At 32.7% G+C, this 27,002-nt stretch overlaps 1 protein-coding gene across 5 annotated transcripts in view; it reads left to right on the forward strand.

The window, feature by feature from the left end:
- ADGRL2 (adhesion G protein-coupled receptor L2) overlaps positions 1–27,002 on the forward strand; it is a 312,045-nt gene that overhangs the window by 126,858 nt on the left and 158,185 nt on the right. For all 5 annotated transcript variants that reach the window (XM_013962705.2, XM_005678182.3, XM_018045668.1 and 2 more), the window contains exon 3: positions 15,082–15,254. In XM_013962705.2, the coding sequence (XP_013818159.1) occupies positions 15,182–15,254 (73 nt within the window). In that variant the 5' untranslated portion in view covers positions 15,082–15,181. The remainder of the gene's footprint in view (positions 1–15,081; positions 15,255–27,002) is intronic.

A 27,002-nucleotide genomic window follows, 5' to 3' on the forward strand; every position in this document is an offset into this window, starting at 1 on the left:
TTTTTTATGATTGGTATTCTATTATTCTTGCTGTCTTCCTGAATCTGGTATATCACTAACTGACCTGACTTTTATCAAAATTGATGTTCTCATACTGAAAACAGGAAGTATTGATGTATACCCATCCGTCCACCTGTGAATATAAATTCTTTCTCATTTTACTCTTACAGTAAAGATGCCTGATTGAGTTACCATATGAAAACCATCCCAAGTAAGGTTTTTTTTGGGTAGTTCTTCCTGACCTGTAATCATAGCTTCAAAATCCCTGCCCCCAAATCATCCTAAAGATTAGGTTCCTCCCATGTATTCACAGTTTTAAAAGGAAGTCAGTGGAGGGTATTTGTCAGAATTGTATCCTGGTATGAAGGCTGGCTTCTCACCCTTTTTCTACTGCTGGATCAGTTATGCTGCAAACAGATTCACATTAAGGTAATCAACCTGGAATAAAGGGAGGTTAACTAAATGTGGTTATTGATACTGTCTTGTGAATTTTAAGATAAAATAGAAATGTTTAAAAAGACATCTTTAAAAAATATTTTTAAAGACATTTTTAGTGGTCATAAGATATGTAAGAAATTTTAACAAAATATTCTAACAAATCCATGGTGTAGCCATCTACTCACTTAGCAACCTGTGAACAATAGCATTTAATATTTTATATAATCTTTTAGCAGAGGTGGCCCAAATTTTGGCATCAGATATTTTATAGTATTCAAAGAGTCATTCTTCCACAATTTCTTTCTTCAATGGGTAATTAGATATCAGGTGGATACCTTTAATTTGGAGGTTTTTAGGGGGCGGTGGTGGTTGTCTGCTTTTCAGAATGTTTCCTAGTGACTAATACTAAAATCTGATTAAAATCTCATTGTGTTCTGGTATTCATAGCAGAAAACTACTCTAAATTGCATTATATGAAACTAAATAATAACTATGGTTTGATTAAAAATATTAATAAGATTAAATTTGTAAATTGTAGCTGTAGGGTTTCAAGATTTTAAGTTAGTGAAATGCCAGAATGTGTTTTTATATTTAGTGTGATTAGTATTATGTGAGAAGCTCATCTTCCCAAATTAGGACAGACATATATATTGTACCATTTACAGAGTCTAATTATTAAAACTTGTTAAATTTCATATTTGACATTCAGACATCTTTCTGCAAACGAGCTGTTTAGATTTATTGTCAATGTTGTTTGACTTGTATATTAGTCAATTTAATTGCAAACGCTGGTCTGAGGAAGGGTGGAAAGTTAGGATTTAGAAGTAGCCATGGTTTTTCAACAGCTGCAGTAAATCAAAAATACTAAAAAGAAAGATATCTGCAGTGCCGACCCGTGTGCATTATAGGCAATGTCAGATACCTTAATTGCAAACTAAGGCTGAAGTTTAATTCCCAGTGTGAAATTTACGGTTTTTTTCGTATAGAGGTGAGATATAAGCCCAAGATTGGTGTTAAATTAGAATGCTAATATCAGTCCAGTAATTTTGGAGCAGAAAAGAGGTGTGGGTTTTAATTTGTTCATTCTTTGTTCTGAATGGTGATTAAGTATATTATTGTACCTTTATATTGATCTTTATTTTAAAAAATGGACTTGTAAGAGTATTTCACTTTGGAAACGGTGTTTTCTCAAATTCAAAACATTGCTGGGAGAATATGTAGATGTGTAAACCCATTTTGTCAAAAAATTTTGCAAGAGAAAATTATCTTCCCTGTTTTCAGCGTACTTTGACAATAAAGATTTGTTTATTTACCCTGTACTGTTTTATTTAAAAGCAGATTTTTCAGATATACTTAATATAGTTTTATGTAATTGCATATGTTATAGAACTTTTTAAAGTTTTAAGTTATTTTCAGTATTTTAATTACTGAATTTTCAAATACAGATGGTCCTTGATTTACAGTGGTTTAACTTAAGATTTTTTGACTTTACCTTTATGATGGTTTGACTTAAGATTTTTCAACTTACCATGGTGTGAAAGTGGTATGTGTTCACCAGAAGCCCTACTTCAGATTTTTGAATTGTGACTCTTTTCTGGCTAGCGAGTTGGGCACGACTTGAGCGACTTCACTTTCACTTTTCGCTTTCCTGCATTGGAGAGGGAAATGGCACCCCACTCCGGTATTCTTGCCTGGAGAATCCTGGGGACAGGGGAGCCTGGTGGGCTGCCGTCTGTGGGGTCGCACAGAGTCGGCCACGACTGAAGCGACTTAGCAGCAGCAGCAGCAGCAGCAGCAGCATACTCCCTACAATATTCTCTTGATGCTGGGCCATGGCAGCGATTTGCAGCTCTTAACCACAATGACAAATATCTGTTCCTATGCAGTCATTCTGTTTTTCACCTTCAGTACAGTATTTAATAAATTATATGAGATATTCGACATTTTATTATGAAATAGAATTTGTGTTACATGATTTTGCCCAACTGTGGGCTACTGTGAGTGTTCTGAGCACATTTTAGAAAAGCTAGGTTTTTGTGTGTTAGTCGCTCAGTTGTGTAGCCTGCCAGGCACCTCTGTCCATGGGGTTTCCCAGGCAAGACTACTGGACTCTGTCCATAGTAGTTTGAATTCTTCAAACAAGAATATTCGAGTGGGTAGCCGTTCCCTTCTCCAGAGGATCTTCCTGATCCAAGCACTGAACCCCAGGTCTTCTGTGGTGCAGACCTTACGAGCTACCAAGGAAGCTCTTTATCATGCGAGACTAGGCTAATATATGATGCTTGGTAGGTTAGATGCATTAAATGTATTTTTGACTTAGATATTTTCAACTCATATGTGTTTATAGAGATTTAATTAACCCCATCATAAGTTGAAGCAAATCTGAAGTTTTAAAGAAAAACTTCCTCAGGGGATTATTCTACTTGAGTTTGGTTGGGCCTAAGTTGTAAGTTTAGTTTCCCGACTAATAGTGGACCTTTTCGTTTTCCCACTCTTACAGTGAGGAGGCTTGGTGGTTTTTAAAACTTCCTTGAGGGAGTTTATTTGATTTCTATAAATGATAACATAAACTTATTTTATGCCAAACAGTGATAAATTCAACTTCTGAAAAAAAGCTATTTTTATTTTTTTGTGTCTTAAATTGGCAGTTCTTCAATATTTAATTAAAGTATTTTAAAAAATGCTTAAAATTCCCAATTTTAGGAGATCTCTAAATTTGTTTCTCATTTAAAAATGTTGTGTTTCAACTTTATACTTCAGTTTCTGAGTTCATATACTTTTCTTTATCTTTCTCAAATTGATTCCTGAACATTCAGTTTATTCATTCACCCCTTCCTTCCTCTCTCCTTTCTATTTACCTAATTTCTTCCCTTCTTTTTTGTTGAAAATATTTATTATATGCTATTTGCCAGGTGTTACTCAAGGGTACCCAAACTGAGGTTATAGATGTGAAAGCCATGTGTTCTGTTTTCATTTAACGCACGATTTTGAAAATGCTTCAGAATCTTGTGATAGTGGTAGGCATATTGTATTTTGTACACAAATGGCCATATTCCTCTGGTGTGTGACATGGAGGCTGAGGAAAGGACAGAGTAAGATAGTTAAGTGATCGGCCTAAAATGAGTCTTGGAAGATGAAGAGCAGTTAGCAGAAGGGATTCTAGGCAGAGGGAATAGCAGAAATATGCTAAGAAAGGTGCAGAGGAGAGGATAAACCTCCATGCTCCAAAAATTGAATTACTTTAATTGTTAAAGAGGAAGAGTAGGAAATAAAGGGTGTTCATTCTTAGGTTTAGTTGTTAGCCTAAAAGAATCCATAATTTATAGTAATTAACATCCATTAAAAGTTATAATAATCTTCCACATCATTGTATTGTACAGTAACCAGATTCAGTGCCTTGAACAGAGTATGTATCCTGGACATTTTTCTTTCTTTTGGGTTTGGTTTGAAGAGACTTACATTGAAGAAAAATAAATATTGAAAATGTTTACAGAAGAGGTTTTTATGATAGTTTAAAAGCTTAATTGAAGAGAAGTTATAGGCTAACCAAGCCAATCACTATTATACAAATGGTACACATAGTCATTGAAGGAATTTTAGGAAACAGGGTTTTTTTTTTTTTTCAGTTGGAGGGGATCTTGTTGGCTTTATGGCATAGGTGGAAGTCTTTAAAGATTTCCTTAGGTGGAAAGGAGGGGAATGTTTTCTATATGGGTGAAAATAAATCTTGAATTTAAAGGGCATATTCAAAATCAAGTAAGTTCAACAGAAATAGAGGGTTGAATTATTTCTGAAGTTCGATCACTTTGGGCTCTATTCCTGTTTTTTTACATTTTGCCAATTTTTTAAAAAACATTTTCCTTTTACCACTGCCCCTCCAGTCCCTCTATTGTTAAAGCTGAGATACTAGGTTTGTTGTGATAATTAAATTACAGTGAGATAATAATATATGTACTTAAGAGAAAATTTGCAAATCACCACTTCTGAGATCTGCCATTGTTAAGTCACAACCCCAAGCGTTTTTGTCTTATATATAAAGTGATTTCTAGGATTAGTTCCAGTTTTACACATTTTTATGGTTTAGGGTGAAATTAGGAAGATTAATCTAATGAAAGTAGGCAAGTTGGTTGGAGGGCCAGAAATTAGCCAAGAAATTTTTATACAAGTTGAGAAAGAAATAAGGGCAGAGGTCATGAAAGAAATGAAAGGGGATTAAGACATCTCAGGGAAAGAATCAATAAAACTGTGAGTGAATGAGTACTACCTGAAAATGAAGTAACTTTCATCTTCACAGCACTGTGTTTTATCCTAACTTACAATGAATTCTTCAGAGGATTTTTTTGGTTTTAAAAACTTTCAGAGACTGTGCTAATTTTGTGTGTGTATGTATCTGTGCATGTACTGGTATACTTAGTAAGCTTAGGTCAAAGGAAATCTGTCACTCCATAGTGGGTGTGATTTTTTTTTTAATTTTACCATTTCACATTAATGTGTTTCTTTGTTACTGTGAAGCATAAATGCATAATTCATGCTAAATCAGTATATTGGTCTAGAAGGATTTTTAGGAGACTAATAATGGTGTAGATTCTTCTTTAATACATGTGACTATACAAAACATTATTAATGTTAACAGATGTTGCACTTTAATCCCCTAGAATGATTGTTTGGTACCAGCAGGAGATTTATTAAGCTTGAATTGTGTGAAATTGTGTGTGCATAAGCTGCTACTTAGATTGTAAAAATGCTATTGAAAACTGTTAAAAAGTTTTAGCTATAATTGGCAGAGAAGTATTAGCTGTGCTAAAAGAAGTATGATATATAGTTGACCCATGAGCCTTAACCTTTTTATCATTTATCTTCTTGTATTAATGTCACTAAATTATTAATTCATGAGTCAGGGTGGGAAGTGTGAAGGCACCATTTAAATGTGTGGCAAATTTATCCTTATCGCTAGAGACATGAAAAAAAGTCATTTTGTGTTATCTGTAAAACTGAAAGGACATTTTGAAATTTCATTTACAGTAATCCACTTCGCTTCCAGTAAAACACCTAGATTATTACTACCATAATATAATGCTCTTATTAAAAATTTGTAACCTTCTCTGCTCTTTTGTCTTATATATAATATTGATAGAAAAGTTTAGCCTTCGTGTATTTTAAATGTGATACCTATTAATTGTAGCTTAGAAATATTATTTTTGTGGTATGTTACAGTGTGACTGTTCAATTTCAAGAAATATTAGATTGCAGAAAATAAAAGTATTTACTATAATAGTAGCAGTCAAATATTGACTGGGAAGAGACTAGATGTAGAGAATTGGAAAATTCTAAAAATACTTTTGTTCTAAAAGAAATGTATGTATTTATTGTGACATCATAATTTTTTGGAGTAAGATTAGTGATTTTGGTTTTGTAGAATTTTTAGCTTTATAGCAGAAATTGAAGAAACTAGAATTTAGTAGTTTCCTTTTGAATACAGTAGGGGACTGAGATATATCCAGTATTTTATATGAGTGAATAACAGTGTTGACAGAAATTTCACAAGTTTGAAGCCACTTTTACTGACAGCTATTTGAAACCATCATACTGGTGGTAGAATACCTCAAGGGTCCTTGTCTAAACCTCATTATTTTTCAGCCTCCCATTTCTTACTGTTTTGATTGGTTTTACCTTCTACCCTGCCAAAGTAGTAAGATATAGGTTGCTGTGGTAATGCCTTTTATTTTCTTTTCTGGAGTTTCTCCCCAATCACTGTGTGCTGTCCATCTGGCTCTGTTACACACACACTGAAACACTAATTTGTTATGGTCAGTATAATGCTGCTTCATTTTGTTTTTCTTGTTCCAATATGGTTAATTTATCTTTACATTAACATTTAAATATTTCTTAAAATAATAGACTGAAATCGGTTTGAATATTTTGGTAGACATTGATATTGAACAGTTCATTATTTGACTGATATGCATTCAGTTACCCCCATCTTGTATGGGAGCAAGAGTTGGTAAACTGGCTGGCAATTTTTATAGTAAAGTTTATTGGCACTCAGCCATGCCCATTCATTACACATTGTCTATGGCAGGCTTTGTGCTATAGAGGCAGAATTGTGTAGTTGTGATGGAGATGCTGTGGTCCTTAAAGCCTAAAATATTTACTTATCTATTCCTCTACAGGAAAACTTTTCCTGATCTCTACTTTATAATATCAGTCTATATAATTTCTTGCTTCTAATCTTTCTAAACATAATGGGATATTATTGATAATTTTTAGATTAAGAGATTTGAAAAATTACTGGTTATCTTTGGTAATTATTAAGCACAGCGTTTTGCTTTTTATGTGAAGGAGCGACAGGGGGTATATTTTTCACAAATATAAGTTTTCTGATTAGGAAGATTTATTTAAAAATTGCTGAAATGCTGAAGAAATACATGTTTTACAAGATAAGAGTCTTGACAGGTAATTCAAGCTTCTAGTCAGTTTTTCTCAGTCTTTTATAAGCAATATTTCTTTTTATTAAACAGTTTTATTCCCACTTTAATGTTACCTGAAATTTTAGAGATATAATAGAGATTATAAAATTATATTTTAAAGTTGAAAATCCCTCTTCTAAAAACCACATACCTCCCTCACTCCATGAGTTTAGTAATTAAGCACTGAAACATAAAGTTGTATTTTAATTTTACAATGAACTACAGTTTTTGTTTCAATTTTTAAAAATACTTAACAATCATTCAAAATAATTTAGTCCATGCTGTTTCTTAATCGTGTCTATAAATATTTTTCTTGCCTTCCCCTACAAGTCTTTGAATGGTCTTTAGAGAATCAGACCTATAGATCACATAGAATCTCAGTCTAACACTGGAAGTAAGAGTCTGTTCTGTTCATTCTCTTAAGCTACAGCTTTATTTTTAATGTTGTTAATAAAGTTAGTTTTCAAAAGTAGTGATGGATTCTTTTTTCTACCGCTCAATAAAATATTGTTATTTTGAGTTTTGCTTGTAGACACAGAACATAGAGTATGGAATGCAAGGTTTCATGAAGAATGACCTTGGTTAAGGCACAGGAACTTGCCTCTTTTGGAAGAAGTCCCTTATGTCATCTTGATGTTTGAGCGTGTGTAGTTTTCCCGCAAAGGCGATGATATTGGTTGACCCAAGTATGCAAAGTACACAAGGTTTTCAAGGGAAACACAGGTTCATAAATTTTATTTCTCTTCTCTTTCATAATTTTAGTATAAAGTATCTTTATTACCATTAATTTTGGGGGAGTTTAGCAGTTATTAATGCATATTTGAGGTCTTAATCATTTTCTAATGTATCTAATTATCCTTAGAAGACTATTAATTCTTTGAAAGTGGCAATCATATCTTCATCTGTTTCATAATCCTTTTAGAACCTAACACAGGGCAATACATAAATATAACAATGAATAGGTAACACTCATTTCAGTATCAAAAATATCTAGAATGTAATCACTAATCATTGGCTTAAACTGACATACATGCAATTTTATTGTTAACATTATTTTATTTTAGAATTGCAAGTTGAGATGACAGTATATATACTGACATAGCTTGCAGCTGAGTTTTATCATTTATTGACTACAAAAGGCAATGTGCTATATACTTCACAAAATTTTCTTCAGCTTCTCATCACATATTCTCTATAGTTAATTTTTCATTTTTAAGTTCATTTGACATACTTTACTCAGATTACCTCATTACATTTAAGAAACCCCTGATGGTGATATAGATGATCTAATATATGGCAGATCCTGGTCATTATTATTTCATTTAGTGGTTATATATATAGACCAAGAGGGAATCTGAATATTGATTCAGAGAATGGCTAGTAACAATGATTTATGAACAAAGGATCCAGTGTAGTTAGCTGAGTATAAGATTGCATCTCATGAGCAACATTGAATTTTTTATTTTGTTTACATGAACAGTGATGAGACCATAATATCATAGATGTTAACATTAAAACGTTCTTTCCGTGACTATTATGATTCATTGTTAATTCTATTTGATGAAATACTTAGGTTTGTAATTTGACTCGTAACGAACTTCTCAGGTATTTTGGTTCATAAGATTCATCTGTCCGGAATAATTTGTTAATTTATAACATATATTGTGAGTACTTTAATTAGCACTTAAAATGAATAAAATTACGATGGCTCACTGGAAATACTAAAAATTAACATTTAGCTATCATTACCTGAGGGATGTTAGTTTTACTTGTGTAAACATTTTGAAAATCAACTCATTATTCTTTTGGTATTTCTTCACTTTCATAATCCCAAAATGACTTTGTTCTGTTTCTATTTTTGATTCCAAAGGGAAAGATAATGAAACACACAAAGTGAGTAGGTTTATCTGAACTGCTTAATTAGTGACAATAGTGGTTGTAGACCATGGTCTTATATCCCGGTCCCGTTACTGTTTACTGTCCTTGAACAGGTTAAGTATTCTCATTTTAAGGGAAATTGGGGATGATACCTTGTATTTCCTCAGGATGTTGTGAAGATTTCATGAAATAATATAAGTAAACTATTTAGTTTATCTGTGTAGTCTGTCATTTTGGAGGAACCTAGCTATGTGCCAGGCAATTGTAGCATTTCATTTAGAAAAGGTTATTTTTGAGCTAAAATATAATCGCCCTTAGGGTTAGGAATTTTGTCTCTTTTATTTCTTAGCACTTATCATGTGGTATATCCTGTTAATGTTTGCTGAATGAATAGTTTAGCACCTAAGGAAAAAGTCCTTGTAATTAGCCTTGATTGAAATTCAGGCGCTGCTCCCTGCTAGCTGAGTGACTTGCAGTAATGGAGTTTCTTTTCTGAGCCTCAGACTTCTGACTCTGACCTTTAAATATTGACCTTTATATAAGGGTTAATGATATGTGTCTGATACAGTATTTCTTTTGCATATGAGCATAGTAGGTGCACACAGAATATTTCTGTCCATAGTACCTGTAATTTATATTCAATTCAAAAAAGTTGCATGAAATTTCTAGATAATTAGAAAGTTAAGAAATAAAATATCAATTTTGGAGAGGACTGCTGTTTAAAAATAGCTTCCCCATTTCCCCAGATTGGGGAAAACACTAAATTCTACATTGTAGGTATACTATAATTTAACAATAAATACAAAGTATTTTAAACAAATGGATTTATGTTTTTTTTCTTTGGTGGGGGAAGCCATCAACTTTCATGTTATATAAGGTAATATTTTGAACTGGGTTTGTAGCTTCATTTTTTTCCCTCTTCTTTTGAAACTTCATTTGCAACTTTATGTTCAGTCATAAAATGTCCCCTGCATTGGTTTGAAAATGACAGCCATTTGTTTTTATTATTTCAACTGGAAGCATTTTAATGAGAATGGCAGACTGCCCTGGTCCGTGCCTCCCAGGTGTCTTCAGGTACAAGCCTCTTTTGCCTGCTCAGCATGACTCCTAGATATTATAGCAGATAACAGGTATAATGTACTGGAGCATTCCTGAACTCTTTTCTGCTGCTCCTCTGAGTCCTCTCATAGGAAACTCTGTGTCTTCACAATGCAGAAGACTCAATAAAGACCAAAAATGAATGTTAAGGGGACTTTAAAATAAATAGTTTAACGCAAGTACTGTATATTTGGTACTAATATGTGCAGAAATGAATCAGAGAAAGATAGTGGCAACTAGTGGTTGGCCACATGGTTTTAAAATCCCTGTTAGCATTTCCAGCCCAGCCCTATCCTTGTGAAGGGAAAGAAAATAAACTCAAATGGAAAAGAACGTCAAAGGTCTGGAGTTAAAAAAAGGCTTTCTGATTAGTGATAACAGGGGTTTACTTCGACAGCTTACCGAAAGAAGGCTCCCAAGGGTGTCCATGTTTTCTCCTTTATTCAAAAGAAGGGGAGTTTCTGTAATTTATTTTTAATTTTCTAAATCTTTTCAGTGGGGGCAGAGTGGCGTTGGTATTATCCTGTTGTTTTGGTAACTGTGGTTTTTTAGAAGAGCAGCTTTTATTTGCTAGTAAATTCTGTCCCATAATGATTATAATTTTATAGCACAAATTAGATCAGAAAGACTGATTTTGTGCAGAAATCTTTAGCTCTCATTTAGAATTGACATACATTTAGTGCTTAGAATTTTATGCTCACTCAAAGCATTAATGTTTCATTTTACACAGCATTAGTACATGATATCAAGGATGGGTAACTTAGTTAGGTCTCCCGCTTAGATGGCTCTTTTTCCTGTTATCATGCTTTTGGTTGTTTGGGCTTAATATCCAGTGTTCACAGTAGTTCAGTGTCCATGAGAAGAAATCAAAGATAAAGCTTTAAATATGAATCTTTATAGTGGCTGTGCACTTAATAGGATATCAACCTCAGTTAACCATTTTTAGAAAAATTTAAATTATCTTTTTTTTTCCCATTGATTTGAAGCATGCTATATCCTGCTTCTGTCATTGAGCTTTTCAACAAATGGGTTTTATTTGTTCTATTTTTGCTAAATAGATGTCACCATATATAAAATTATGATTTTTTTAGTAATGTAACATAAATACAGAGATACTAAAACTGATTAGTAGTATTTCTTAAATTTGCTGACAATTTAAGGCATGAGATGTTTAATGCAGCTAATAAATATAAGCAGGTTACTGTCTGAATGGCTATGGCTAACTATACATTGTAAGTAGTGTATAAAACATTGAGGACTGTTGGGATATAAACAGTACTAAGGCATGCTCCAGGAAGTTGTTGTTGAGCTTTGGAAGGTTTAGTAGTAATGATGTATTAATTGACTTTTTACATGACAGAGTAATAGGGTACTTATAAAAAAAGTCTTGACAGAGGTTTGGTCGACAGTGTCATGTAGTTACAGAAACAGGGTTAGGATGAAATTGTTTGAATTTGAAAGGATAAGGATAAGAAAAGAGTCATTCATAATTTAAGTAGAAATGTTCTGTTTCAGTTTTTATTAAGAAATGTACTGCTGTTTAGCATTATGAGGGGTTTCATCTGTGCGCTATGCCTTCATACTCCCATTTTTTCCCTGAAGTTCTTGAGAAGAGTAAGAAAAAATTGTTGTTGTTTTTTTTTTAATATGAAGAATCCCTTACTCTTTTCTGTTTGTTCAAAGAAAGTGTAATAGCCTTTTCCTGGTTTTGTTCCTTGTTTTTGTTTTGTGTTGTGAGACACTTACTGAGCTGCCTTTTGCAGGTAATTATAGAGTTTGAAGGACAAGTCTGTTGGCTCCATCTATGCCAGTGAGAATCTTGTGGCTCCAGTTTGATTTAGGAGCAGTGTTTTCTTGGGACTAATTTCACTATGTTTGATTATTTGACAAACATTATATGACTAATGTTTGATTATTTATTCATTCTGTCCTTAGCCAATTATGGTCTGTTAAGTATTTCAATTTTCATTAACATTTTAAAATGGAAGGTTGTTTTTCATTTGAATCACAGCAGTAAAATCTTTTGATTGTTTTCAAAATTGCATTTAAAGCTTGAACTTTTGAAAATAATTTTATTTGATGTGAAAGTGATTGGCTGTACGTAATAGAATGAGAATAATCAATTTGATATTCTTTTACTCATTGAACAGACAGATGGACTTAAGCTTTATTTGTGTGGAAAAAAAAAAAAGCCATGAATTTGTTACATTTTGGAATCTCTTTCTGTTAGAAACAGTCATTTGTACTAAGTCTTATAATTGACTGGAGTGTATTTTTAAAATTGTGTTTCACATTTAAACCTCAAGAATACACTGAAATTTTAGTATAGTTAAATCAGTTCATGAAATGTTCTATCCTGGCCAGAGACCACAAAAGAGGTCTGGCTTGTGTGGTTTCCTCCTCCTTTTCCCTTAACTAACAGAGGTTTTCCTATCTTGGCAGCTGTTTCCTACAAGGCAGTCATCAGTCCCTGATTTCTTCCTTCTATTTCTTCCCACAAACAAGGACTCTTTCAAATAGCCAGTGACCAAAGACAGACTGATCTTAAGTTGCTTGAAGAAAGTGGAAATGTGTTCAAGAGTTGTGCATGTAGGCAAGCAGCCCATATGCATTAGTTCATTGAGATAAAAGTACCTATTATAACCAAAATCTGGATAGTCAGGATTCTTTGCTTGAACTGGGAGCATTCCAAAGGCTGACTTAATTACTGCAAGTAACATTAATGCGCCTCTTCCACATATTAAAATTATTCTAATTGCTTGATACAATCATTGACCAGTCTGTGGGATTTAAGAAACTATGATTGGCCTTTTAAATGTGACAGGCCATGAAATTATCTAACGACTTCTGTTTGTGCTTTATATAAGATAGCTTGCAGTTTTAAGGCAGGTACTTTGTACAGGAGTTGTAAACGAAACAAACATTTACTTTCGGTTTTGTCTTTTGAATATTCTTTGGGAGCTCACGGTGAAAAATGAATAGAGAGCCAGCCAGTTTTGCAGGGTTGTATGCCATGTGTTCTCTATCAGATTAATTTTTGATATATCTTTTTTCTTTGTGTATTTCTGGCATATTGAGGAGGAAGCTTGCTTTTCCTTTTGTTACTGTTTTATTTCTAAGAACATCTGAGGTGTTCTTAGAACTAGGTAAGCCAGTTCTGATTCCTCTTATTATGATGCCTAATTTTGTCTTCACTGGTTTTAGAGAGAGCTGAAAAAACTAGGTTGGTTATGGATCATGGAGTGTATATAGGGAAACAGCTTTATCTCAAAGTATAGGCATGATAAAATAAACTCATTATAGACTGTCTTGCTAATTCCTTTTGTAGGTCTACGAATCTTCATATATAAACACTAGGTAATAGCTTCAGATTAATTTTTTATGTTCTTTCTGGTATGTTTGTTGGCAAAGCAAGATAGTGACTTTATAGCTTGATCAGTGTTCCAAACCATTTAGAATCTGACTCTTTCCATTGAAGTTACATTGTAGGAAACTGATAATATAATGACCTGCTATAATAGAATCACATATGGTGCATTAAAGAGTTTCCCAGGTAGCTCTGCTGGTAAAGAATCTCCCTGCAATTCAGGAGACGCTGGTTTGATTCCTAGGTGGGGAAGTTCCTTTGGAGAAGGGATAGGCAACCCACTCCAGTATTCTTGGGCTTCCCTGGTGGCTCAGATGGTAAAGAATCCACCTGTAATGCGGGAGAACTGGGTTAGATCCCTGGGTTGGAAAGATACCCTGGAGGAGGACATGGCAACCCACTGAGTACTCTCGTCTGGAGAATCCCCATGGCCAGAGGAGCCTGGAGGACTGCATTCCTTGGGGTTGCAAAGAGTCGGACACAACTGAGCGACTAAGCACAGCAGCATGATGCATTAAGCATGTAGCAAATTCAGAATACCTTAACTACTGTGAAATAAAAAGTTCAACATTATCTAGGGGAAATTTGATATTTTAAGTTTTCTTTATGCTTTAGAGATAGCATCTAAATTATGTAAGAGTTCATTTTGAGTTATGGACACAACCTCATAATGTGGGTAGGTATACCCATCACTGCTTCAGTTTAGAAAACTATTTGCAAAAGGTTAAGGAGAGCTTGGGAAAACTTTACAGGAAGAATTTGTAATTTCTTTCCACTTAGACTCTAGATGAGGAGGCTGGCTGTGTTTGGGAACTGCCTTCATAGTGTGTATATTGTAAGGCTGGTATTTATGGTATTTACTCTGACTCGTCATGCTATGCTAGAAAGGAGTAAAACACTGCAGTAGAACCTAGCAAATAATCTGGTTTCATGTGACCCTGGGAATGTAGACATGCTGATTAAATCACACCTGAGTTGTTTTTTTCCTCTTCAGTTGAAGAACTGGGCATTTAAAGGCTAGTCAGAATTAGACTTGGCTCTTCATTTTACTGATGGTGATGCAAATTTGGAGATATATAACCATTATGGTCTAGGTTTTTATTTGGGTCCAGTGGATGGGTTAAACTACTCAAGGACATGGGTTTGACCTTACTAAGTTTTGCTGTAAGAAAAACTGATATATGAAAATCTAAACTTTAAATATTTAAGAGACAATCATGTTATTAAATGATTTCTATGAATAACTAGCAGTCAGATAAATAACAGTTTGCAGTGTAGTGTTTGGAATGCCATAATTATACAAGCTACAACCATATATTAAAAATTGTACATCTTGAGTAGGAAAATAAACTTTCATTATATCTGTAATCTACTTTACTAGATAATAGGGTAAAATAGTAGATAATACTACTGTTACCATCACTTGAAGCAAGGTATATGTATTTATGAAATTTTGTTGTAGGTATTGTATTAATATATTAAAACTGGTAAAATGACTACTATGTGTCATTGAAAGACAAGTTATTTATTCTGGAATAACTTTAATCTTTACAAGAAAAGTTCATCTTTGGGAAATTATATAACTACTATGTGCATTCGTATGTTCTGATTACCTTTAATTTGGCGGGCTTTGTTTTCAGAATGCAAGCCTCAGATATCTAGTGTATAGGAGCAGTTTCCTGTTGAATATAGAATCAAAATATATGCCTTTTTTTATGCTTCGGAGAAGGAGGGGAAGAAAGGTTGGAAAGAGGGGAGTTGTTGCTATTGTTTTTTCATTTTTTGTGACATTGCAGGACCATAGAGTGAATGATGGATTTGTTTGTTTTTCAGATATGAGGATCAATGATGCAGACTGCTGGGTTCGATGAAGCTGGGCATTTATAACTAGATTCATTAAGGAATACAAAGAAAATATTTAAAGGGATCAATAATGGTGTCTTCTGGTTGCAGAATGCGAAGTCTGTGGTTTATCATTATAATCAGCTTCTTACCGAATACAGAAGGTAAGATACAGTTTAAATTTTTACTTTTTAAGTTCAGGAGAACTTAAAATATTTAGTCTTTTTTTAATATATTATAGGAGTGACTAGAATGAATATTTTTTGTTAGTTTAGAATTAAGCATTAAATAGATTTCCTGAATATCATAATTCTTTTTCTGATGATTGAATTATTTTTTTTACATAGTTGTGTATGATAGAAAGTGCTAGAAGTCTAAATTTATATTTTACGTATGTTTATAAATATAATCATTATAAATAATCTGAGAGAACTAACCAAAAGCTTTGCTTTGGTATATATTTTATATTTATTGACTAATTTTTTCCAGTAAAATTGAAAATATTTCATGATAGCTCTTTCATTTTGTCTTTAGTTTTGTCTGCTTCTTAAGTGTGTGGTCATTGTTCTAAAACTTATAAATAATTTTTTTTTTAGTTTTCTGGAAAAAGTTGTTTTTCATTAGTGCTTCCTTTCTCGTATTATCTTTTTGAAGACAGACCTGAATTTTTAAGAAAAGAATACACTTAGAGGGTTAATGAACTAATTGAAACCATAATTACTATATGGATTTTCTGGTATCCATTATTTTTTTAATCTTACATATTATTTCCATGTGAAAATGACATTCTTTCAGGTGCTTTTTTACAGAGTAGGTCAGAAGTTAATGTAGCGCTAAAATATGTTAATTTTATGGCTAGTTGGTAGTGGTAGTCATTGTATTCAATATGTAAAATCTGTGAAAGAAATGTACAATCTCTGAGAAATGCATGTAAAATGTAATGGATTTTTGTCACAATTAAGTATTCTTGAAGAAAATGTCTTAGAATTTTAAAATTGGCTTTATATGTACTTTTAAATGGTCCTATCCCATTTATACCTATTAACAAAATAGTAGGTGGGGGAAAAAGAGGCATACTATCAACTAATAGATAGTAGATTATTATTCCAGTGTCTTTGTTATAAGCTTCAAAATGTTACCATTTTTCTGTTCTAGCGCCTACTTTCAGTATATTGATATAACTTAATAATATAATTTAGATAAATAACAAGTTGAGAAAAATTTTGAAATAAGAACTTTTGTGTTTAGGAAGTAGATAATGCTCTCCTCGGTTTATGTCACACATGAAAGTTGCAAATGGGTTAGTATTTTATTTTCAGAAGATATTGCTCTTTACATCAGAATTGAAAGATACATCAAATCTAACATTAAAATGTAGTATCTGAATGAATAGTACTGTAATGATAAACAATGAGCAGAAACTGAGTTAATAATATCAATCTCTGGCTTGAAATTATGAAAATCTTGTGTTTCGTGGATAAATTTGCATCTGTTTTTTTTTGGGGGGTGAGGAAACTAACTGAATTCGTGCTGTTATGTTTGAATGTTTTTATACATTTAAAAAGATTCTAGGTGTGGATCAATGACTCATTAGTCCACATAATAAAAAAATTTCCAATCAAGATAGAGACCACTTTACTGACACAGTTGCTTAACTTAGCAGGGGGCTAGCAAACTAGCGACTTTTTCATGAGATACTGCAGTTTTATTTCTAGTGTCACCTGTTAGGTCAGGATTCATATCTGCTGTTAAGAGAATTTCATTTTTTGGTACATGAGGCCAGGGGGTGTTACTTTTGAAGCAGTTCCCTCCTTCAGGTAAAAAGAACCTGGGAGGAACCCACTGCTAGCTGTGAGAGTACACACAGTTACTGCACACTGCACTGTTAACAACATTGTTCAGGTGTCACATGGTTTTGTCTTAGAAAAAGTTTTATGTGACATGATAGACCTTTATTGCCAGCCAGCAGATAATGCTCTATGAACACCTATAGAGAAAACCTATCAAAGTTAGGTATGAGAGCACAGGAAAGAAGATATAAAATTAACCTTTTAGCCATTGAGTTTCTTTGGGTCCCTTCCGTGATTGTTGCCTTTTTAGATCTTACAGAAATGAGCACTTTTTGTGTCAGCTCCTGAATCTTTGCTGATAAACTCAGATAAGGCTTTTAGGTGGTTTCTTTCCTTTTTCCTCATTGTGTGGCTAAATTGAGCCAGTTGTTTAGGGTTCAGACATGTACACGGCACGGTCCCTTCTCTTGAGGAGTTCATGGTCTTGTGCGGAGGTCTAAACCTGAAATAACTACTGGAGGTCTACAACAGGCAGGAAAGTGCTTGCCAGGGGACCCATGATTGCCTTTCCAGTATTTAGCCTGCTTTTGCCAATCTTTGGATTTTTCAATAGAAACCAGACATTAGATTTTTAAGTAGTAGCAACTAATTTAGACTAAAAAAACAAACAAACAAAAATGCCTGTGTATTGTGTTCAGCCAGGGACCGTGCCTTCCTTTTCAAGGCTTTCTTTTCTTCTGTTTACAGAAGTGTTTTACCTTAGTATTTGATTTTAAAGACTTAACATACTTTTAGATTTGTTTTACATGTCTGTATATGAAAGGTTAATTCATATAATGTCTGTATATGAAATATGCAAGGAGGAATTACATATTTGTTCTCAGTCCAGGCATATATTATAGTTATGTCATGTTTTGTGTGCATGTTAAAGAGCAAATCACTAAGTTTATTTTTGTGTGTTTTACCATGGTGAAAGCTAATTGTATAAAGGTTTAATTGTTAGAATTAGCTTATCTTATATTGCTGTCTCCATTTTTTTTATCAGCTACTGTTTAATAAAGTTTCATCCATTAAAATTTACTGATTTTTGCAAAGTAGGAACAATATTTTATTGTTTATCCTTGCAAGTCTTTCCTGTGTATTTTTGAAAGTTATGTTTAAAATTTTCAGGAAAAATGATTATAAAAAACCAGAAAATACTCTAAAGTTTTCTTGAGAATTTATTTTACTCCCAGAGAACTAACCTCAAACCTTTCAAAAATACGTTTTGTTGTGCTTTGGTTCTTTTGCCAGTTTTTATAAGACTAGTAACCCACTGTGGAATCATGTATCAGAAAGTAGGAAAGTAAATTGAATTTTTGTGTCCCAGAGAATTAAATTATGCTATATAATGGAGCCCTAGCAAGTATAAGTCAAGATATATGAAGGCTTGCCAAAGTGACAAGTTACAAATAATAGCAGTTCTTCAGCAAAGGAGGCAATATGGATATCAGGTTGAATTCTTTATGCAGTGAGTATGTAATTAGATTTTATTAGTTGAAATTTTAGTTAATTAACTCAGATTATATTGTTGCTTATCCTTATTTCAAAGAAACTATTATGCCAGGTATAAATGCCAGATATGCCAGATAGAGCTTCAAATATTTATATACATACATATATATATATACACATACATTAAGAAAATTTAAGAACATAGCTGTAAAAGTAGTACCTTAGCAGCTTTTATATTTTAATTTTTCTAATAACATTTTACAGTGACTTTTGTGTTAATGATGTCTCAGTAAAAAACGTTTGGCTGTAGGATCTAGTTAGGCGGCAGGAAAAAAGTTGATCTAGGGGTCACATGCGAATTTTAAAAACCTGTTTTGGCCCATAAATATTTTTTCAGACCTCTATTTATTTATTCCTTTTAATCTTTCATTCTTTTATTGGTACATACATATAATGTGCTATTCAGAATTTATATTTACACACACACAGAAAGTCACCTTCACAAGGGCAAGGATCTTTTTTGTTATTCATCGACATGCAAGTGACTAGAACAATGCCTGACTTACGGAAAGCGCTCTATATCCATCACACGAATAGCATAAATCTTTAAAGAGGGTCATAGTCTCATTAGTTGAAAGCTTTAAACAGTTGTAATAATAGAGTGATAAGTGCCATGATGGTGATATTTCAGAAGCATTGGGATAAAGGGTAGTTGAGTGGGTATGTATGTGTCTGGAAATGCTCTAGCCTGAGGTGATGTTGATTCTTGAACTGAACCTCAATATGGGCTGAACAAGCTTGGTAAAGACAATCATGAGCATGGTAGTAGAGAAAAAAACAACACAGAAAATAGCATGGATGTGGAATAAAGTACTGCAGTGGTTCTTAATCTTGAGGAGCAGATGAATCACCTAGAAGTTCCTGGGGGGAGGGCCCACATATTTGCATTTCTGACAAATTTCTGGGATGAGGCTGATGTAGCTCAGCATCACAATTAAGAACCACGGTGATAGTATGTGTATGGGTGGTTGAGGTAAGGTATATGGCAACATGGGTGTGGATATAAACTAACTTTAAAAGGTTTTTTCAGAAAAAGTTATGATTTAATTCACTGTGATTCAGAAGTGGTAACCAGTTATCTATACATTTTCATATGATTCTTTATCCCTCTGATCAGGCTCCTTGGGCATAATTTTAGGCTTCAAAAGGGGATTCTTTTTTTTTTCCTCTTTTTAAACTTTGTCCTGAGAAAGCAAACAAGTGGAAAATTGACTTGAGATTGAAAAAAATAGAACATATTTTCTGTTGAGGGTGAATGTTATATTTTCAACACTTCTAACACCTTGCTTCAGTTTGTCTCTTCTCATTGTTATAACTTTTTTCTTTTTTGTTGTTGTTGGGATTCACTACATAGCCATTGCCATGATAATGCTGAATTGACTTACTGTAGGGACTTTAGATTCCCAGTCTAGCAAAATTGACTACTTTTGTTCATTTCAGAATATGTGATTAGTTTAAAGCTAGGAGATAAATTTTCAACAAGGTACATGGGGATTTGGCTGTATCACTCCTATTAAACTAACTCCCATTAAATTAATAGGAATTGTACAGCATATCTGTGTTCACTGCATGGCGAATATCATCTTATTTTTTAAATTTGCAAATTATGTAAATTAACACTGATTTGAAACAAAGCATTTTTTAAATGACTTGATTTATATTTTTAGTGCAGATGAGTGTGACTTTATTCCTTAAGAAAGTATCTAGCTATATTGCTCTTCAGTTCAGTTCAGTTCAGTCACTCAGTCATGTCTGACTCTTTAAGACACTTTAAATATTCTTTATTGTGTTATATGTGTGCAGGGTTAATTTATTTGCAGCAGATTTCTTCTACATAAGTAGTGATATAATTCTGTATCAAAAATATAAATATTAATGCCACTCACACATTATATTAAATTGCTTCTGATCTTTTAAAAACCAAATGCTGCAGAGTACTCCTACTAGGATTTTACCAATTCTGATTATGACTCAAAATTTAAAAAGAAAAAACGATTACTATTTGTTGGAAACATTAGCATCTTTAAGAAAGTTAATTTGGAATATACTTAGGTGATTTTTAGATACCAATATTCAGTGTCCAAATATGCATATTTAATATACATGGAGATTAAGTTCTAGTGCTTGGTTGTTGATATTTTTTCTTCTTACTTTTTCTTCTCTTTTTCCACTCTAAAATTAATCCTCTCTTGCTTCTTTTTCCAGTATTTGGAAAAGGTTAATTTGTCAATGATCTCTGTTGATTCACTAATAAGTCTATTGCTGGTGGAAAAGTGTTATAAATCAGTGTGTTACACACAACAGCCACGCAACATACCTCTATAACACTTTATTGCTTGGCTGTTTAATTTTTGCAAACTTTTGTGTTCTGACTGGAAAGACTGCATCAAAGATTTATTTAATTTATTTAATAAATCTTTAAATTTATTTAATAAATCTTTAATTTATTTATTTAATAAATGTATTATGAAGTAATTTGCTAAAGTAAAGTGGTCATAAATTTGTCCATACAAAAGTGAATTTTTGAAATATTGATTTTATATTCACATTAGACATTTATCACAGTTATTGTTATAGTTTGAAATAATCAATAGTATATTAAAGGTAGCTTAATTAAAAGCATAGGAGGCATATAGAGCACCTTAATTTTGCTGAATGGTAATTGTGTTCATTACTCTGAAGTAATTTCAGTTTTGATGAATCTCTTGCCTCATTTTTGGAATTAATATACCTTTTCACTTTTTTATGTACTGTGGTATTAGAGATAAGATAATATAAATGATTGAGCACATATGAGTATTAATGTAGAGCCGCTATTTCTCTAAGAACTATTTATCTGACACGTTACTAAGGGAGTGTCTTACTGAAACATATGCTTGGTACCCTGTGGTACTCTTTATTTTCTTTTCCCCTCCTACAATGACAGAGAATGACATATGACAGCCGTTCAGCCTACATTTATTAGACATCAATGTGGATTAGTGAATATCTCATGACATCTTTCAACCCTTTTCTTGAACTCCTTTGTCAACTTGAGAGGAGTGATTCCAGGAGAATACCTAGCCTTGGCCCTGGGATCTTTGGGCTAAAATGTAAGGCTGAGAAGGGAATTCCATATCAGAGCTTTAGAGCTTTAGGAACCGAAACAACATTTACAATCCTTCCTTAGCAGCATGGGACTCTACTGAATTTGACTTTTATGTTCACCATTGTTCTTGCTTTGAAGGTTTATTTTTCTTAAAAGTTTTCCCTTTCACCTGAATACATTCTCATTGAGAAAGGACAGAAAATAAGAAAGTTAAGAATTTAAAACTGTTCATAATTCTAGGACCTAAATATGACTAACCACCATACAGTTCCCTTTGTTTCCCCCAAAACACATGATAAAATTGCAATATATGAAACAAAATGAGGTTCTTTCTTTCCATATACTGATTTTCTACTTTAGTGTCATAATTTGTATTACCTTGTCATTATATATATAGATAAAAGATTTTAACAGCTGTGTTGTAATTAATCATGTATATGTCAAAACTGATTTAATAGTCCCTCTCTATCTGTTGGCCATTTGAATGAAATTTCTTTTAAGTAAATTAAATATCTATATAAATTTTTTCATCATATTTGCTCATTTTCTGGGAGTGAATTTCTAGAACTCTGATTATTATATCAGGCATGTGTATATATTCCAAACTAGTTTTTGGAAAGGTTATACCCATGTTCACTTGATTACTAATCTGTGAAATATCAGTTTATGTGCTTTACTGGCATTGATTTCACATTTTTAAAAGAATTAATAGTCATGTAAAAAAAAAGAAATATCTTATTGTAAATTAAATTTGCAATTTGAGAGATAATTGTGAGGACAAAAACATTTTCTATTTTTTTTCCGTTTTATTTGGATTTACTTATTGACCGATTGTAATTTTGATGTGAATTTTTTGTTCATTACCTTTCCCAATTTTTCTGTTTAAGTTGTTACAGCTATTCTTACTTTTAAAATTCTTTGATGATATCATTTTGTCATTTTTATTATAAAAATTGTATTTGCCTTTTAATTCATATTGCTTAATTTTAAAAGAAAATTTCAAATAGAAGAATTTTATAAAATAACACTAGCCACAGATGTAACAGTTATCAATATTTTACTTGATTTGCTTTATTTATTCCCTTTTCCCCTTTTCTAACTTTTTGATATTTTGCTCTTCTCTGAAGTCTTCCATTATTTTTCCACTTAAAAATCTTGAGATTAAATGTTTATTCACTTGCATTTCCCTGTGTTTCTTAAATGCTTTTATTTAAAATTTTAATCATTAGGAAATAACTTTGTTATAAGGTGAGAGCTAAGATTTCAGTTTATTTTAAAGGGGATAGACAGTAGAGCTAAGATTTCAGTTTATTTTAAAGGGGATAGACTAATATTAAATCATTTGAAATGAATCAGATTTTAACTAAGAAAGTAGATGAATTTGGGACATACCCAAATTAAAAAATGGTAATGGAAAATAGTTTTTTAAAAAAGGAGGGAAAAACATAATTTATTTTACACAAATTGAACTATGGATTAAAATGTTACTGTTCTGATTCCAATTATAATGCTACTGAAATGATTTGTTTTTGCATAGTCTGTTTAATAAAGTTTGTTTTTAAGGAATTTTTGCTGTGAAAGAGAGAGAGAGAGAGACTGGCAAGCAAAAAATAGGACATTAGTGATTAAAATACTTTTGGAAATATCCTGTAGTGATAATCTTTATTTTGAGAATTTTAGAATATCAAGAAACACAACAATTTTGTGGAAACAATAGAGGGATTCAGATAAAGTAGAGTTTTGTTTTGCATATAAGGATTTAATCAAAAATGATTAAGTAAAATTCTCTTTTTTTTGCTGGCTATTTATAGAGTATTTCTTATATTGCTTTATACTTATCTAACGTGTGTGTGTGTGTCTGTTTGTATTAATCATTAGTTATTTCTCCACTTACTGATTTTTCTTTTTCTCTTTGTAGTCCTAAAACCTAAACCAGGCAGTACATATGCCTGATACTAAATTTAGTTTTTGATTAGAATCAATATAATATGTTAGTAAGAGTGTCCGGGACTTAATAACTTAGTCAAACACATTAAAAAGGGTTGATGGGGCGTTGCTGTTGGTAGTGGGAGAGAGCTCTTTGTTGGATTTTAAGCGACCCACTTTTATATGTCAGAATGCTGTGAAGTGGTTGATGGTGGCCGATTGATTCAAAAGTTGTAAGTAAAGTGAAAGAGAAGTGGTATAGGTTAAGTGCATTCTATTGTTTAAAGAAAGTACTTTTTATAGTTTTCTTTTTTGATTCTTTGTAGTGAAAGTGAAATTCTCTCAATTGTGTCTGACTCTTTGCAACCCCAAGGACTATACAGTCCATGGAATTCTCTAGGCTAGAATCCTGGAGTGGGTAGCCTTTCTCTTAAGGGGATCTTCCCAACCCAGGGATCGAACCCAGGTCTCCCTAGCAGAAAGAAGCAAATGGGATCCAGTGCTAGGACAGGAAGACTCATCTAGGAAAGCAGAATGTGTATTTTGATACAGGGAGAGGAAGGTTCAGGAAGGGATGTGTACAAGAGAAGAAATATCAGGGAGGTCTTGCTGGATGTTTTTAATCTTCTTTATCTGTACCAGTGCTCCTCAAAATTTAAATCTACATACAAATTCACTTTGTTGTTTAGTTGATCAGTTGTGTCTGATTCTTTATGTGTGATGTCTTAGTTGCTCAGTTGTGTCCAACTCTTTACCACCCCGTGAACCATAGCCTGCTAGGCTCCTCTGTCCCTGGGGATTCTCCAGGCAAGAATAATAGAGTGGGTTGCCATGCCCTCCTCTAGGGGATCTTCCCAACCCAGGGGTTGAACCCAAGTCCTCCCACATTGTAGGCTGATTCTTTACCATTGAGCCAGCAGGAAATTCCTTAATTTACTTGGAGAAGCTGTTAATATGTAGATTCTGATTCTGGAATCTGGAATGGTCCTTGAGAATCTGCATTTCTAATAACCTCCGAGGTGATCCTGAGGCTGCTGATCTGTGAGAGGACATCTGGATCAAGGAGTTTTAGGTATTAAAATATTTAGTCTAGAGAATCAGGTTACGCATGACAGTGATTTCTACTTTTGCAAATTGAAGTTTGTGTCTTACACCTTACTTAACAGCACAATTGAAATATAAAAATATTATCGCTTTCAATTTTATAATTCATTTTATTTAAAAAAGGAACTAAGCTACCTTGGAACTTTCTACTGAACTTTTCTGCGTTTTGTTACACTTTTAGACCTATTTTGTATGCTTTCTACTGACCTTCTATCTGATGATTTGTATTGAAAAATCCCTGAGTAACAATGCAGTTTGACCCTTTGTCCCTCATATTTTCCTCTACTCCCCATTGATCTGGCCTACTTTCATTCTGTTACTTGGAAACATCATTTAAATAGCATTTTACTATAACTGTTATTACTTAAAGTACCATTATAAAGTCATGTATTACAAAGTGTATATTATTAATTCATTTAGGAAAAGTTTATACTTTACTAACTTTTCAAAGTCAATGTGTTTCAAAAACTGAGAATTGTCATTTTCACTTCAGTATTACCTTGACATATCATAAAAGTAAGGATGTAAACCTATTGAAAAGAGTATTGAATGTAAACCTGTTATCAAAAACAGCTCTACTTAAAATCATCTAATGATTTTTTTCTTTTCTGTCAGAGATAAAGTTACTCATCTAATTTATTTTGGCTTTATGATAATACAGATCACAAATTACATTTATTTATTCATGAAGTTCATTAGGTTCATTAGCTTTCTAAAGCCAGATAAAAGGTAAGCGCACAGCAAATTTTAAACAGAGAGAATTCTATATAGGATTTTAGAGATCAAAATAGTTTTACAAAAGATTTTTGGTGGAATTGAGGAATTTTAGACTTAAAATCACAACTTGGAGATTAGTTAGTAGTGCAAAAGTTTTCATTTTGCTAATGAAGAAACAGTCCTGCCAAGATTATTCTTTTGCCAAACTCTAGTTATTGCCAGTCCTTTTTTCTTTTTGTGGAACTTAATATTTAGCCTCAGATCATTGGTGTATGTTTTTAACTCATGAGGTTGTCATTTAGAATATTTCAGAAATACTTGAAAGTATATTGCCTAACATTGTTTAACTTGATGAAGATTAAAAAAAAATCGCTTATTTCAGAGCTCTTCAAATTGATACTATTGAACATTAAAAACTATACTGATTGACTTTAGTTTGAAGTATAAATAATTTACAGAAGGACCAATCTTGCTAACTCTCTGCAACTTTCAGATAATCTTCAGAAGTTATACAGCCACGGGCATACCTATCTTATAAAAATGTCATTATTTCTCTTTAAAAGTACAAACGATTATTGAGAATGATTAACTGCCCAGAACTCTGAAAGACTGAAAAAGCACGGTAATAATTTAAACTTTCACTGTATTTATCACTTGACACTGATTAGCAAGTCATTAGGAAAGCTGAGGCCTGCCTTTGCAGCCCCTCCTTCAGGTATGGGTTTTAGACCTTATCTTTTCCCTTTTGTTTCCTTAGGACAGGAAGCTCATTTAATCCTTAGCTTTGTTTTAGAGTTTAGGCAAATAGAGACTATCCCTGTTAGCTTTCAAAAGCTCTTACTTTTGTTGCAATAATGGCACTCAGTGTAGATTCTGTGATCCTGCTTTATTTACCAGAAAGCTTACCTTTGAGAGCTGCCACATCATTCTTTCAATTGTGTTGTTAATTGACTGATAGCAAAGATTGAGTGGAAAACCTTTAGTGACAAAAGATTGGATATAGGTGTGACTCTAGTCTAATGGCTGGTGAATCTTTGCTTCTTGATGCCATTTCTATTTGTACTAAAATACTAAATACAGACTAAAAGAACAAAGTACATTTAAAAGCATTCAGAAATGTTAAGCAACAATAAAAGTCCATAACCATTTAAATGGCAGCAGCTGACTATTTGAATTAACTTTGTGTTTGTCTTAATTTGGGGCCATAATTATTCCTAACTTACACGTGAGTAGATTTCAATTACAATATCCTGTAGGGATTTGTAGCTAAGGCGACTAAAAGAATCATTTTACATAAAGTACTTTTGTTCAACTGATTAGGCAGGTTAAAATGTAATGATGTAAAAGTGAAACCCTTCTGACAAGGTCCAAACAAATGTTTCTAGAAATTTTGTTTAAAAAAAAATAACTAATTTTAATTTTAAATAATATTTTGGTCTTTTGGGAAGATAGACTTCATTGTAAAACATATAGATAGACACTGATGTGTCTTAAGATTACATGTTTTATGAAGTAGTGAAGAATTGAACACATGGACAGATATGTCAATGGAAATATTCCTAAGTAATGTTTATTTGCTTTATAATTCTTGACATGTAGTTCGACAGCTTGAAGTAAATAAATTTGGAAGAAAAATACAAATAAATAACTTAAATGACCAGTACCTCTTCTGTATCTTGGAATGCATTTCAAGATGCATTTCAGATCAGAGATTCATTTATAAATTTGAAATG

This window comes from Capra hircus, chromosome 3, assembly GCF_001704415.2.
Source record: "Capra hircus breed San Clemente chromosome 3, ASM170441v1, whole genome shotgun sequence".
Classification (NCBI taxonomy): domain Eukaryota; kingdom Metazoa; phylum Chordata; class Mammalia; order Artiodactyla; family Bovidae; genus Capra; species Capra hircus.